The 15,639-nt window shown below is 49.9% G+C and overlaps 1 protein-coding gene across 2 annotated transcripts; it reads right to left on the bottom strand.

Annotated features, from left to right (window-relative positions):
- Window positions 1-3,598: 3,598 nt before the first annotated feature.
- Window positions 3,599-15,604, bottom strand: EXOSC5 (exosome component 5). 2 transcript variants are annotated; one of them, XM_049902298.1, is made up of 6 exons: window positions 15,362-15,604; window positions 8,798-8,911; window positions 8,204-8,325; window positions 6,391-6,531; window positions 4,844-4,933; window positions 3,599-3,784 (listed from the first exon to the last, which is right to left on the bottom strand). In XM_049902298.1, the coding sequence occupies exons 1-6, from the start codon at window positions 15,507-15,509 to the stop codon at window positions 3,692-3,694; spliced, it is 708 nt and encodes a 235-aa protein (XP_049758255.1). In that variant the 5' UTR covers window positions 15,510-15,604; the 3' UTR covers window positions 3,599-3,691. The 2 variants fall into 2 exon arrangements, with proteins under 2 accessions (XP_049758255.1, XP_049758256.1); XM_049902299.1 differs by lacking the exon at window positions 3,599-3,784 and adding an exon at window positions 3,797-4,083.
- Between the last annotated feature and the right edge of the window lie 35 nt (window positions 15,605-15,639).

Genomic DNA, 15,639 nt, shown 5'->3' with positions numbered 1-15,639 from the left:
CGTGGGTGGCCTAGTATCACAGTTCAGAGAATCGGGGAGAGCTGGACTCCAGCTCCTTACCCCTGCACTTGCTGGCTGTCTAACTTTGGCCCAAGTTATGTCTCTTTGAGCCTCACTTTTTCTCATCTGCAAAATTGGACTGATTTTCTCCACACCTCAGGGCTGTAGTGAGGATTAAATGTCACATGGGTGAACAGCTGTCTCCCTCTGAGCTCTTTTGATAACCTGTGGCAGACATTCAACTCACATTGCAACAAAGGGGGAATTAGAAAATTGAGGTAGTACTGGCTTCAGGCATGGCAAGATCCAGGGGTCCAAATGATTTTTTTGCTCTACTGCTCGGTCTTTTTCTCTGTTGGCTCATTCTGTGTCAGGCTCACCCCCTTTGGGAGAGAAATGGTCCCAGCAGCTCAGGCAACTTCAGTGCCTCAGAGAGGTCCCCTTTCCCAGGCTGAGTCTCACTGGCCCGGTCTGGGGTGGGAGGCAGCCCCATCTGAATCGATTGGGAGAGGAGTGGGTCCTTATGGAAACATCAAAGTGCTGGAACCAGAAAAGCGGTAGGGGCACACTGGGCAGGCCACACAGATGTCTGCTAAAGTGCTCAAGAGACATGCAGCAAGTGCTCCATGAACGAGGACATTGGAGGTTCAGGGGTAGAATTTTTGCCTTCCATGAGGGAGACCCGAGTTTGATTCCTGGCTGATGCACCTCACGCGTAGCCACCACTTTCCTGTTGGTGGAGGCTTGTGTGTCGCTATGATGCTGAACAGCTTTTTGCAGAGCTTCCAGACTAAGACCGACTAGGGAGCAAGGCCTGGCGAGCTACTTCTGAAAATCAGCCAGTGAAAACCCTATGGATCACAGTAGTCCGTTCCCCAACCGTTAGTGGGGCTGGTGCAGGATTGGGCAGTGTTCCCTTGTGTTCTGCATGGGGTTATTGTGAGTTGGGGGCTGACTCAATGGCAACTAACATTATAACAAAGTGATAGTTCTGTTTTCTTACTCAGTTTCATGACATTACAATGGATCTTGCTAGCGGAAAACACCATTCTCCACTTGGCCTTCCCCCGATTGTCTCATGGGGCATAATTTCAAGCTCAAGAGATTTATGAGTTTCCTTCTTGGTTATAGGGGAGTATGATGTTGCTCACCCAGTGAGACAGTTGTGGGGACTCTGTGACGTAGTTCAAGCACGTGAAGCCTGCAGCAGGTGGCCTGACAGATGTGTTGTTTTCATCACAAAGATAGATAGCTGCCATCGAGTTGACTCCTACTCATGGTGACCCTATGTTTAACAGAACAAAACGCTGCCTGGTCTTGTGTTATCCTCACCATCTCTGCCACATTCCAGCCCATCACTGCAGCTGTCGTGCCATTCCATCTGTGATGGTTAAGGTTGTGTGTCAACTTGGCTGGGCCATGATTCTCAGTGGTTTGGCAGTTGTGATGCAGTTTGGCAGCAATGCAATGATGTAATCATCTCTATAATAGGATCCGATATAATGTAATCACTTCCATGAAGAGATCTGTTCTGAGCAGCCCATCAGCTGAAAGGGAGTTTCCTTGGGGGTGTGGCCTGGATCCAATATATGTGGACTTTCTGGCAAAGCTCGCTGGCTTGTGCTCTGCTCTGGATCCTGCATCTGCCTCATCATCTGACGTCTGGTTCTTGGACCTTGAGCAGCTTACCTGCCAATCTTGGGATCCATCAGCCTCTGCAGCCTGTGAGCCAGCAGCCTGCTGTCTGACCTGCAATCTTGGGTTCCTCAGCCCTGCAGCTACTTGACTCACGAGGAGCCTCCGGCCTGACCCACGACTTGGGACGTTCCAGCCTCTGCAACCACGAGCCATTTCCTTGATGTAAATTGCTCTATTTACACACGCACGCGTGTGCGCGCTGTGGGTACCTAACTCTGCCCCACCTCAAAATAACCCCCTCCACAACCCCCTCCACCTCAAGGGCTCCTGGTGGCACAGTGATTAAGAGCTTGGGTGCTAACTGAAAGGTTGATAGTTCAAACTCACTAGCCGCTCTGCGGGAGAACGATATGGCAGTCTGTTCTGGTAAAGATTACGGCCTTGGAAACTCCATGGGACAGTTCTACTGTGTCCTACAGGGTCGCTGTGAGTTGTAATGACTCCACAGCAGTGGCTTTGGTTTGGTTTTGGGTACCTCTGGCTCAGTGCATTGAAACTGTGGTGGCGCAGTGGTTAAGAGTTCAGCTGCTAACCAAAAGGATGGCAGTTCAAATCCATCAGCCACTGCTTAGAAACCCTGTGGGGCAGTTCTACTCTGTCCCACAGGGTAGCTATGAGTTAGAATAGACTTGACAGCAAAGGGTTTTTTCACTGGTATTGTTCTCTGGAGAACCCAGCCTAAGACACCACCTCACCAAGGGTGAGATATCCTCCTCTAGCGACTGATCCCTCCAGATGACATGTGTCCAAAGCAAGCAAGTCAGTCATTGCTCTGTTGTGATCCATAAGGTTTTCACTGGTGATTTCTGGAAGATTTCCAGGCCTTTCTTCCTAGTCTTTGTCTGGAAGCTCTGCTGAAACCTGTCAGTCATAGCTTCCAGCATCACAGCACCAAGCAAGCCACCAAGGTACAACAGACAGATGGGTGACAGCATTTTCATCATAAACCCCTCCCCCCAAAGTCAGGTCCCTATGGGATCCTCTGACCAGGAGGCCCAATTGCGGGCTAGTCACTCCCTGAAGGATTCCCACTAAAAACCTGGGTCAGGGGACAGCAAATGGCAACTAAAGCTGCACCCCCGTTCCCAAATGCCCTTCAGGAGTGCCTCCACCCCACTTGAGAACCAAGAGTAGCAACCCCTTCCATTCACAGATGGGGAACCACAGCCCCGAATGTGTGCGAGTGTGGGAATGTCCGCCTCCCCGGGTTCTGTCTGCTTGAACTGTGAGGGCTCTGGAACAGGACTGCCTGAGGAGAACCCAGGCCCACCTCTGACGAGCTGGTGACTTCAGGCGCCTGCTCCTCATCTGTGAAATGGGGGCTCTAATAGCAACCCCCCCTCACAGGGTTCTTGGGAGGATTAGGGAAGTGGTTGTAAACAGATTCTTCTCTGAGGTGCCCTGCCCTCGCTCACTCTCCTCCAGCCACACCGGCCTCTGGCCTGAATGCGAGTCTTCCCCCCACATATCTGTGTGCTTGCTCCTTCCCTCCTTTGGGGATTCTCTGGGAGGGCTCCCTGACCATGCATTAAGCCTGCATTCCCCCAACCAACTCTTCCATACCCTGCTTCCTCACTTTCATTTTTTCATAGCATTTACCTTTGTCTGATAAACACCAATTTTATTTGTCCATCTCTCCACTATTCCCTGAATTTGGGACCTGGGTCCTAAGAGGGCCTGCCCACAGTAGGTGCTCAACAGGTGTTTGTAGGAATGAATGCGTACTGATTAATTCATCCAGTAAGTGTGAGCTCTTATCAGTGTGATCCTTGGAGGGTCAGTGTGCCCCTGCTTCCCAGGCCTGGGGGCTACACCTGGTCTGTCTCAGCCTATCAGAGGCCGACCTCTGTTCCTGTACCTTCCAGGAGTCCCCACTGCTACAGGACCATTGCCTTACAAGAGCACACACGACAGAGAGGCCAGGCTGGGCAGCCAGTTTATTTTACACTGGAGGTTGTGGTAGTGGCAGCAGGAGGGCCCGGCCCTGCCTGCCTCAGCTCTTGGAGTAACGCCTCTGCAGCGATTCCCGGAAGAAGCGGAAGACCTGTTGCGAGGCAGCCTGAGCTGCAGCTAGACACTGCTGGAGCTGGGAGGGGGAGAGACGGATCAGCGCTGGGGCCCCACCCGGACCCACACACCACAGAGCCCAATGACCCAAGAGGCCCCCAACCTTACTTGATTCTCAGAACCTCCAAACCTATCACCTCCCCCAGGTGATGCAGGTGGGGAAGGGATTTCAAGTGCATTTCCTTATTTTCGGAGGCCTCGGATAATGCATACAGTTAAGACGCTCAGCTGCCAACCGCGGTTGGAGGTTCGAGTGCCCATAGCGTCCCAGAAGACAGGCCTGGTGGTCTACTTCCAAAACACCAGCCATTGAAAACCCTGTGGAGCACACTTCAACTCAGACACACATGAGGTCACTTTGAGTTGGAGATGGCTTGATGGCAATGTTTTTTTTTTTCTCCTCCTCTTTATTTCCCACTTCCTCAGCTCTTCGAGGGGAAGAGGAGGAGAAAAAGATGGTGTGGGCTTCTGGAATCTGATTCTGGGAGCTACAGGACCTTCGACCAAAGGAATTAGACATCCTGGCAGCTTTGAGACCCCAATTTCTTAGAGCCAATGACCCTTAGAGGTCACTGAATTTTAAAGTCTCTGGAATTTGAGAGCCATGGTTTCTTTGAGCCCAAAATGTCTTAATAGCCATGGAAATCAGGGACCCTCAAATCTTTAATGCCACATATTCCTAGGTTCATAGGAGGTCCAGGTTGGAAATGCTGTTAGGGACCAACTGGCCCAACACTTTCTGAGCTCTGTTCCTTGAAGACCGAGAATCCAGGGGTGGCGTACCACTCTAACTGGAAGCTGGGGAGCCTTCAGATGCCCTCCCCGCCAACTCCAGATTTCAAAACTGAGCTACTTCTCTTTTCTCCTATCTCATAACTTGGGCTTCCCTTTAAGATTTCATTTTCCACAAAGGTTTCTGTAGTTAAAAAGTTGGAAAATGCCCTCTTTTTACAGACAAGGATACAGAGAAAAGGGGGACTCCTTAAACCTTCCAGGGTCCAGGACAAAGCTGGGATAAAAGACCTCACGTCAGCGTGGAAAGGAAGATTCTGGTTCCCCCACCCATCCATGCTGGTACCTCAGCATTGGTGTAGAGTCCCTTGGTGGTAGACATCAGCAGCTTCCATTCCACACTGTCAAGGGCAAAGGTCAGGATCGCCCGGGCCTCCTACAGACAGGATAGAAGGTGGTGAGTGATCTGGGACTCTCCCTCAGAAAAATCAGACTCAAAGAGGAGGCCCCAGAGCCTTAACCTCCAGATCTCACCTTTCCCACAGCCAGGTGCCCATATATCGAGTGTAGCTATTTCTTGTCTACACACCACCCCTTCACTGCTTCTGTGGCTAACAGCTCTTTACCTTCCCTTTAGGAGAACTGCCCCCCATACCCCTTACTCCAACCACCTGGTTCTGATGGGGATTTCCAAGCACAGTCTTCCTGGCCCATCGAGGTAGCCACGGTGCCAGTCATTTACCTAGTGCCTCTAAGCCTCCCACCTGCCCTTCTATGCTCTGTACTGCAAGGGCTGAATATTAGCAAACCGTATTTCCCAGATTGGTTAAGGAGAGTTTCTACTGTAAGGCTGGCCAGCAGAATATATTTATGCCTCCATGCACCCTGCTGGTACCTGTGGCAGACACCACTAATCGATCACAGAGAGGCAACATGGCAGAGTGGCTGAAAGTATGAGTTCTGGAATGGAAAAAGTGTTTTCTAAGCTTAAAAGTACTGGGAAAATCACAAAGGAAAAAGTTGACTGATTGGGTTCTACCAGTAATCTGGTGGGAGCCTGCAAGGAGGACAGAAGAGAGAAGCATCCTGGTCCTCGCTCTGACAGTGGCAGGTGCTTATGGTGTGGCAGTTGCCATAGCAGCCATGGAGGTGGGTGGGTTCTAGACTTCAGCAGTCAGGGCAGAGGCAGGACATCTTTTGTCATCCAAAACTGAGTGTGACAATAGTGCCAACAGCACAGGGTAGGAGTTGGCTTGCAGGCTTCAGCCCAGGGCCACTTTAATCTCTGGACATCACACCTTCTTCCTTTTGCTCTTCCAACACTGTTGTAACCAAGTCCCTGCATTAAATTCCCTCTGTGAGATACCCCGAGTGGTTTCTGTTTTACTGACTGGATGTGACCATTAGAGCACTGGACAAATAGCTCAGAGCAACCAGATCCCTAGGACATTGTGAACTGGAGCTGATGGGGAATGCTCATTTCTCTACCCCTTTGCTTTTGGGCCTCTTAAGATGGAAGCGTGGAGCTCAAAGAGCCAGTTCTAAGCTCAAGACAGATGCTGGCCAGAGAGCATGAAGCTGATGTGCAGAAAAAACCAGGGATGAGAAATGAAGCAAGGAAATTCTAAAGGTGTTTGAGGTTCTGGTTCTAGTGCCTCCCCTGTTCTTTCTGAGCTTGGTAATAAAAGCCAATAAATCTCCTTTTTGCTTATGGTAGTTTGAGTTGGGTTTCTAGAACTTGCAGTTGGATGGGACCTGGTGAATATAGCAGAGCTTACCAACTGGGACTGAGGAGGAACAAGCCAACTGTTCTGGAGAAAAGTAAGGCTGAGAGGAAGAGTATAGGGAAAGCTGTTTGCCCACAACCCTTCAGCCACCCTGGTCTTCACCTACCTTTTCTTGCTTGACTGTGGGGTCCAGCACGAGATTCCCATCAGCGTCCAGGGCACAGGTAACCCCACAGAAGAGGGCCCGCATGGGCACGCCTGCATCCACCAGTGCCATGCACGCAGCATTCAGGCAACAGGCCAGAAGCTGAGAACCACAGGGAGCAGTTAAAGAAAGTTTCAACTGTAGGGCTGGCCAGCAGAATATAGTTCTTGCCTCCATGCACCCTGGTGGTGCTTGTGGCAGACATCACTAATTGATCACAGAAAGACAGTATGGCAGAGTGGTTAAAAGTATTGGTTCTGGAATGGGAAAAGATTTTCTAAGCATAAAAGTAGTGGAAAAATCACAAAGGAAGAAGTTGACTGATTTGACAACATAAAAATTAAAAATTTCTAGATGTTATAAGCAAGAGTTACATGCTTTTATGCTGAGTTGTAGTAATTTAGTATGAAACGGACTGACCCTATGCTGGAAAAAATGAAGTGCCTAACAGATAATTTTAAAAAGTAGACGTATAAATGGTAACCACAGAAAACGTTCACTCTCACTAATAAAAACGTGAATTAAAAAAAAAAAGGAATGAGATCAAATAACCCTGGGTTCCAGACCAAGCTTTGCCACTTCTCAGCTGTGGAACCTCGAGCAAGTGACTTACCCTCCCTAAGCCTCAATTTCCTCCTGTTAAATGGGAATCATAATGATACTTAAACAAGTAGGTATGGAAGGTATGTGCCCAGCATCTTTGGGGACGCTGAGGATCCGAGAGGAGAAGAAACCTTCCAAAGTCAGGCTGGGAGGAACTGGCAAAGCCAGACCCAGAGCTTGGGGATGTAGCAGGCGGCCAATACCAGGTGATGGAGCCGGCAGGGCAATGGAGGGAAGAGCCATCATTCTTATCCTTGGGGAAGTCACAGTCCAGGGCAGGGGTGCAGCCATAGCACAGTGGAAGGCCTGGAATCAGGCAGCAGGTTCTGCCTCAGTTTCCTCAACTGTCTTCCTTCTCCACATCTAGCACAGATTAGGAGTCCTAGCTTTAGAATCTGTCAGTTCCAGCTCTGCCTCTGACCCGCTGTCCCATCCCCTCTGAGCTCTAGTTTTTCTCTGTAAAATGCGGGTCATACAGCTCTTCTCTCCCTCCCACTTATAAGGGGCCTGCCCAATGCAGGGCCATGCACCGATGGCACTCCTCGGGAAGTGCCACTTTCTGGTCCTCACTCTTAGCCTCTCTTTCCAAACTGTAGGGACCCTTCCGGAGAAAGTTCCTGCTCCAAGAGCTCTACTTGCTCAAGCCTCCCCAGCGCTTGGAGCCTCAAACCCAAATTAAATACAAAGTCAAGGTCAATGGCACAGGCACAGGAGTCAGACAGGCCTGAGCTTGAGTTCTGCCTCTGCTGCCTTCTAGCTGTGTGACCGTGGGCAAGCGACTTCCCTTCTTTAGGCCTCATTTTCCTCACCTGAAACACAGGAACCTAAGAATGCCCATCTGCCAGGGTCTCTGGGCTTGAGTCCTGGCTCTACCCCTTAAGAGATGTGTGACTTTGCTGTGCCTCAGTCTCCTCGTCTGGAAAATGACATCTATTTCGTAGACCTGTCGTGAGGATTAACTGAGTTAGTATGTGTGAGGCACTCAGAACAGGGTCTGGCACATGGTAAGCACTCTACCTGTGTTTGCTGTTCTTCTTCAGTGAGTTGCTATGTGTCAGACATTTGGAGGTTTTCTGGCTAGCAGAGGGAGCGGACATGTCTATTGGCAAGGAGCACACCTGAGGAGATTCTAGAGAGCTTCCTGGAGGAGGTGACCCAGAGGAAAGGATACAGAGCCAGCATCGCTGATGACCTGCAGCACCACGGTGATGGAGGTGCGGGGGTGCAGCGCCCCCAGAACCACAGCCTCGCATGTGTTTCTGATCAGCCGCTCCCTGCTCTTCTCCGCTACGCCTGGGGGAGTGCAGGGTGGGAGTGAGGCTCTTCCCTTCTGCATGCTCACCTTCCTTCCGACCCCTCAGCCCTCTGGAAAGGGCCTGCAGCCCCAGCCAGGGACACTGCACAACCCCCCATGGGGGGGTCCCCCACCTCCAGGTTCACTGAGGGAGTCACCTGAGGGGAGGAAATCTGGGGTTCCCATGTCTTCCAGTGGGCCCAGCCCCGAGTAAGGAAGACGGAGCCAAAGCGGAGGGAAAGGCAGGGCAATGGAAAGAAGGGTAGGTGGGACCAGGAAAGAGGAGGGGCGGGGGATAGAGAGGGAAAAATGGGGAGCTGAAGAGAAAAAAGTACGGAAACTGAGACCCAGAGATACAGCTGGACAAAGAGAAAGTTGCTCCACAGAGAAGATAGGGGAGTGGAGCTGGGGGGCGGCAGCAAGACAGGAGGCGGGTGGGGGCTGTTCAAAGGTCCTGCTGGGCCTGGTCACCTGGCAGCCCGGTCTTCGGCCTCAGGAGCACTTCCAGTGTGGCCTTGTTGAAGATCTCCTTGCTGATCTTCACCTCCGCTGGCCCGTACACACCCGCCAGGACGGAGGTATCACCTGGGGAGACAGCAGGGGAGGCCTCACCCACACCTTCCCTGCTTCTGGGGCCCAATGCGGGTGCTTAACAGGGTGGGCACGGAGCCAGATGGCTGGAGTGCCCTGCTCGCCCCCAACCTGGCCCGCCATTTGTGGGCAGTGATTTCTCTGAGCTCTCATTCCACCTCTCTGTCTCCACTTCCTCATCTGTAAAACCGGGAAAATGACAGTACAGTAAAACCTGCGAAAGGCAGAATCTGTGTCAGGCGGAAACCTGTCAGTGAAGGAAAACTCAAATATTTCTCACTAAAAGGAGAGATCCACAATCAACACCCATGGAAGCAGCAGTCAAGAAACCAAATGACGCACTGCGTTGGCCAAATCTGCTGCGAAAGATCTCTTTAAAGTATGTTAAAAAACAAAGATATCACTTTAAGGACTAAGGTGCGCCTGACCCAAGGCATGGTGTTTTCAGTCACCTCATATGCATGCGAAAGCTGGACAACAAATAAGGAAGACTGAAGAAGAATTGACGCCTTTGAATTATGGTGTTGGCGAAGAATATACCATGGACTGCTAGAAGGAACAAATCTGTCTTCTAAGAAGTACAGCCAGAATGGTCCTTAGAAGTGAAGACAGTGAGACTATGTCTCACAGACTTTGGACGTCTTATCAGGTAGGACCAGTCCCTGGAGAAGGACATCATACTTGGTAGAGGCTCAGCGAAAAAGAAGAAGGAGGACCTCTGACAACATGGATTAACACAGTGGCTGCAACAATGGGCTCAACCATAACAGTAACTGTGAGGATGACACAGATCCAGGCAGTGTTTCGTTCTGTTGGACATAGGGTCGCTATGAGTTGGAACTGACTCGACGGCACGTGGCAACAACAACCTGTCAAAGGCAGAAAATTTACAAGACCTGGAAGAAGACAGTCCTGTTGAGTTCTGGCTCTCACAGGTTTCACTGTACATCCCTCATCACATTCTTGTGAGGATGAAATAGTCCATGTGAGAGACTCAGAACACTGCCCGGTACGTGGTGAGTTTGCAATGTTGTTAGCTGCTGTTGAGTTGGCTCTGACTCATGGCCAAAAGCATGTACAAAAGAATGAAATACTGTTCAGTCTTGCGCCATCTTCACGATCGCTGTTATGTTTGCGTCCACTGGTATGACCACTGGGTATTCTGAGTCCCTTCCAACCTAGGGAACTCATCTCCTAGCACTGTATCAGGCAATATTCTGATGTAATCCGCAGGGTTTTCAATGGCTAATTTTTGGAAGTAGATTGCCAGGCCTGTGTTCCTAGTCTTAGTCTGGAAGCTTTGCTAAAACCTGTCACCATGGGCAACCCTGCTGGTATTTGAAATACTGGTGGTGTAGCTTCCCGTACCATAGCAACTTGCACCATCATGCACAGTATGTCAAACTGACAGATGGCCATGGGAGTACGAAATACACTTTAGATAATAGGATTAACTTTATGGGAAGCTCTTCCTGAGAGCTAACCTATGTTCCTCTTATTGCAGCTAGTCTCAACGTCTCCTTCCAAAGCTTCCCCAGTCCAGCTCTCTTCCTTCAGGCATTTGTCCCCAAACTCTGCAGTAGTTGTTGAGACATCTAAGAAAGGGATAAATATTTGGGCTGGACACTGATTTCTGATTATTTCCCCAAAGTGAGTGTGACCAAGGTAAGAGAGCGAAGTTAAGACGTACAAAATAAAAAGTCTGGATTCCAGTTCTCTCTGCCTCAGCCTAGCTGTGTAACCTTGGGTCAATCTGTTTTCTTCTTTGGGCCTCGGCTTTACCTGTCAGCAAAATGAGAGAGTTGGACTAGAAAAGTGGCCCCAAACTTTTCTGACCGCAACTCCCATTTTACAGCATGACCCCAAATCACACATAAATATATGTGTGTCTATAAAGGAAGTAAGGTTGTATCCTTTCACCATACCCATTCAATCTGTACACTGAGCCAATAATCCAAGAAGCTGGACGATACGAAGAAGAATGGGGCATCAGGATTGAAGGAAGACTCGTTAACAACCTGTGTTATGCAGGTGACACAACCTTCCTTTCTGAAAGTGAAGAGGACTTGAAGCATTTACTGATGAAGATCAAAGACCACAGCCTTCAGCATGCATTATACCTCAACATAAAGAAAACTAAATTCCTCACAACCAGACCAATAAGCAGCATCATGATAAACAGAGAAAGACTGAGGTTGCCAAGGATTTCATTTTACTTGGATCCACAATCAACACCCATGAAAGCAGCAGTCAAAAAATCAAAAGACACATTGCATTAGGCAAATCTGCTGCAAAAGACCTCTTTAAAGTGTTAAAAAGCAAAGATACCACCTTGAAGACTAAGGTGCACCTGACCCAAGCCATGGTTTCAGTTGCCTCGTATGCATGCGAAAGCTGGACGATGAGTAAGGAAGACTGAAGAACGATTGATGCCTTTGTATTACAGGGTTGGCAAAGAATATTAAATGTACCATGGACTGGTAAAAGAACAAACAAATCTGTCTTGGAAGAAGTACAGCCAGAATGCTCCTTAGAAGCCAGGATGGTGAGACGTCTCACATACTTTGGACATGTTACCAGGAGGGATCGGTCCCTAGACAAGGACATCAAGCTTGGTAAAGCAGAGGGTCAGTGAAATAGAGGAAGACCCCTGAGGAGATGGGTTGACACAGTGGCCCCAACAACGGGCTCAAGCATAACAACGATTGTGAGGATGGCACAGGACCAGGCAGTGTTTCATTCTGTTGTACACAGGGTCTTTATGAATCAGAACTGACTCGATGGCACCTAACAACAACATAAAGAGCAAAGGAGTCACAAAACGACTCTTGCCGTTACCACCTGTGGATGTACTCTGCCCGGTACTTCCTACTCTTAAAAAAGAATGCTGGTTGCAACCCAGTGACACAGAGGTTCTGAACCGCAGCTGCACCATGGGATCACTGGGGAGCTTTGGAAGATACTGATGCCCAGGCTGTTGAGGGGTGGGGCTCGGGCCCTGGGCTTCTCAAAGTTTTCCAGGAGATTCTAATGTGCAGCCAGGGCTGCAGCCTGTAGTGTGAACACATGGTGCTCAACCACAGCTCCTTTAAACATTGATCTGCACCAGAATCACAGGAATTAACCCAAAATGGAGACGGCCAGCCTTAGTAGGTGTGGGGCGGGTTCTGGGACTCAGCAACTTTAACAACCTTGCCAGGGATGCCAACCATAATTTCGAGGGTCTGCAAGGACTCCCCTTGCCCCAGGATCCTGTGGCTTTGGGGTTTTAGGATGAAGGAGGAGCTGCCTTTCTGCTTATTTCTTAAGCTCTAAGAGACTTCAGGAGTCCCTGAGGGAGGCAGATGGTTAATGTGCTCAGCTGTTAGCTGAAAGGCTGGACGTCTGAGTCTACCCAGAGACGCTGTGGGAGAAAGTCCTGGCCATCTACTTCTGAAAAATCAACCCAACGGAGCACAGTTCTCCTCTGACACACACGGGCTCGCCATGGGTTGGAATCGACTCCAAGGTAACTGGTGGTAGTAAGAGACTTTATCTAAATTCAGCAAGAGGGCTCAGCCTGGGAAGGTCCCCAGGTCGGGGCTATTTTTATTGGGATTGAGGAGGAGGAGGTGCCACACAGTCAAGGGACTCTCTTCCCGGGAAACCCACTTCACCCTTCAGAGGGGAGGTGTTCTTGGATCCAGGAAATCTACTCCAAGGGGAGCCATGAAGGTGTTTGTTAGGGGAGTAGGCTAGATCCTCGGGGAAGGTCTTCATGCCCGTTACTCTGGATATCCTGCCTGTGCCCCCCTGCACCTTCTTACGCAGCTCCTAAAAATCCACTGCTGTCACGCTGATTCCAACTCACTGCGACCCTACAGGACAGAGGAGAACCTCCCCACAGGGTTTTCAAGGCTGTAAATCTTCCACATCTTTCTCCCGCAGAGCAACTGGTAGGTTCGAACCGCCAACCTTTTGGTTGGCAGCCAAGTGGTTTAACCACCATGCCCCCCAGGGCTCCCTCAAGCAACCCAGCTCCTGCGATTCTCTCCTCCTTCCACCGCACATTCAACTTTCACCAAAAAAAAAAAAAAAAACCCAAACAAACCAGATGCTGTGGAGTTGGTCCTGACTCATGGCAAGTAGAACTGTGCTCCACAGGGTTTTCAGTGGCTGATTTTGGGGAAGCAGGTCACCAGGCCTTTCTTCTGAGGCACCTCTGGGTGGACTCAAAAGTCTAACCTTTCGGTTAGCAGCTGAGAGCGTGAATGATTTGTGTTACCCGGGGACTCCCATCTTCAACCACAGCCCCATTTATCTGATGCTCTTACAGTAAAACTCCCCAAGACTTGCCTTCACTCCCTGTCTCTTCCTCCTCTTCTCCTTGACCGAATAACAAAGCTTTGGACCCCATCCTTCCACTAAAGCAGTCCTTGGCAGAGTCACCTTCCCGAACCTCCAAACTGCCAAACCCATAGGTCTCCTGTGCTCGCGTGGCCCAGCCTCTCAGTAGGACCAACAAGGCTGTCTACCGTTACTTCTCAAACACGTTCTTCTCTTGGCTCCAGGTCCGCCCCCTCTCCGGGTTTTTCTCCTACCTCACAGGCTGCTCCTTCTCAGTCTCTTTTGCTAATTCCTCACATGTCCATGAACTCTCAAAGCTGAAGACCAGGGCTTAGTCCAGGACCTCTTCCCATTTCTATCTCTACTCATTTCAGGAGTGATTCATCCAATCGATTGCTTTAAACACCATCTACAGCCAGAGGATTCCAAAGCGTATATGCCCAACTTGGCTCTCTCCTCTGAATTCCAGAATTGTATCAACAACTGCCCATTGCACATTTCCACTCTGATGTTTAATACCAAAACCCCCAAACCAGTCGAGTTGATTTCAACTCATGGCGAGCCCAGGCGGGTCAGGGTAGAACTGTGCTCCATAGGGTTTACAGTGGCTGACTTTTCAGAAGCAGAAAACCAGGCCTTTCTTCTGAGTGCCTCTGGGTGGACTTGAACCCCAACTTTTCAGTTAGTAGCACAGCATTTAACCGTTTGCTCCACCCAGGGACTCCTGGTATTGCAAACATAACGTTCCAGACTGAACTTATCTTCTGTTGTCACAGCTGATCTGGAGAAAAGCCCAAAGCTTGACTAGAACAGTGGCTTTCAAACCTCCCTGATTCTTTTTCTAGTATCTCCAAACCAAATCATCTGCAAATACTGTTGGTTTTTACCTTCAAAATGCATCTAGGCTCTCACTGCTTCCACCCTGGTCTGAGCCATCACCACCTCCTCCCTACTATGCTCCCTCCAGTCAACAGAGCAAGCAGCTAGAGTGATACTGTTCATATATTCAGACCATGGCACTCCTTCACTCAAAGCCTCCAATGGCTCCCATCTCACTCTCTAGACCTTATATCATCAGCAATTCTCCTTACCACCCTCTGACCCCCTCTCCCACTAACTCCTCTCCACTTGCTGCTCCAGCCACATTGGCCTCCTGACTGTTCCTCAAACAAGGTCTTGTCTCAGGGCCTTTGTCCTTGCTGTTCCCCATGCCTGGTATACTCTTCCTCCTGAGATCTTCAGGTTTGTTCCCTTGCCTCCTTCAGGTCTTTATTCAAATGTCACCTCCTCAGTGAGGCCTTCTCTGACCATCCTATTTAAGATTCTAGTCCTCTGCAGCACACTCTATTCCCCTTCCCTACTTTATTTTTATAGCATTTTACTATATGTTTTACTTATTATTCTTATTTATTGTTTGTCTCCCCCACTAGAATGTAAACCCTATGAGAGCAGGGATTTTTTTTTTTTTAATCAGTTTTGGTCAGGGAGTCAGGCCTAACTTAAGAAGTATTTAGCTCAAGGAAAAAAATATTCGTCCAATAACTATAACTCGCCCCAATCTTTACTCATATGCAGATATGTGTATCCCAGTCAAAGGGGTGTTGACACAATTGGTGGAGCTGGGATGAAGGAGATCTTTCTTAACCCAGCAGTAATTATTAGGATAAAAGGCTGCCACAGCTACGGTCTAGCTCGTGGTGGTGATCTGCCAGTCTATGGGGTATTTATACAGATGGGAGGTTTGCCTCAGCCTGGAATATATGGACCCGGGCTGTGTGTGGGGTGAGGAAGGACGAATCTATTACAGGGAGTTACTTACCCCATGAGAAAGTTTTCCCTATTTTGGAGTATTCATTCTTATGGGGAGGACTGCCCTTCCCTCATCCTGCAAAGTATTTACGAGGGTGGAGATACCTTCCCACTTCTAGTCGGGAGGGAGAGATCTATCCCGGCCTAACCAGTATCCACGCGGGAGACACAATACAAGGGAGACACTTACCAGCTAGTATCGTGGGGAAAAGGGACTCCTCGTTGCACGGTACACTGTAGCCGTCCCCCGCCAAAAACAAACACCGCATGCGCGAACTCTTCCCGGGCAGTATTGACCTGGGTTCTTACCTTGCAGGAAAGAGGCTGAGCCATCCGGCCTGGACAGCAGATTTTGTTCGCAGGCAAAGTGTCGGAGGCTGCAGCCGGGGCCCCCGGGGCCAGCCTCAGCCCCAGGCTCAGTACGGATCTGGGTGTCTACCTGCATCGCCCCCTCCATCACTTGGGATTCCACGTGCAGTCCGCCACTGTAGCTTCCGCCCAGCCATGCGCGCCTGCGTACAAGCTACCCATCCAGTACGCACGCGCCCATCTCCCGGCGCTGCGTCTGGCGGCTGCACGTGGCTCAG

Source organism: Elephas maximus, chromosome 11, assembly GCF_024166365.1.
Source record: "Elephas maximus indicus isolate mEleMax1 chromosome 11, mEleMax1 primary haplotype, whole genome shotgun sequence".
Classification (NCBI taxonomy): Eukaryota; Metazoa; Chordata; class Mammalia; order Proboscidea; family Elephantidae; genus Elephas; species Elephas maximus.
Note: the sequence above shows the minus strand (reverse complement) of the source record. Positions and strands in the feature narration are given on the sequence as shown.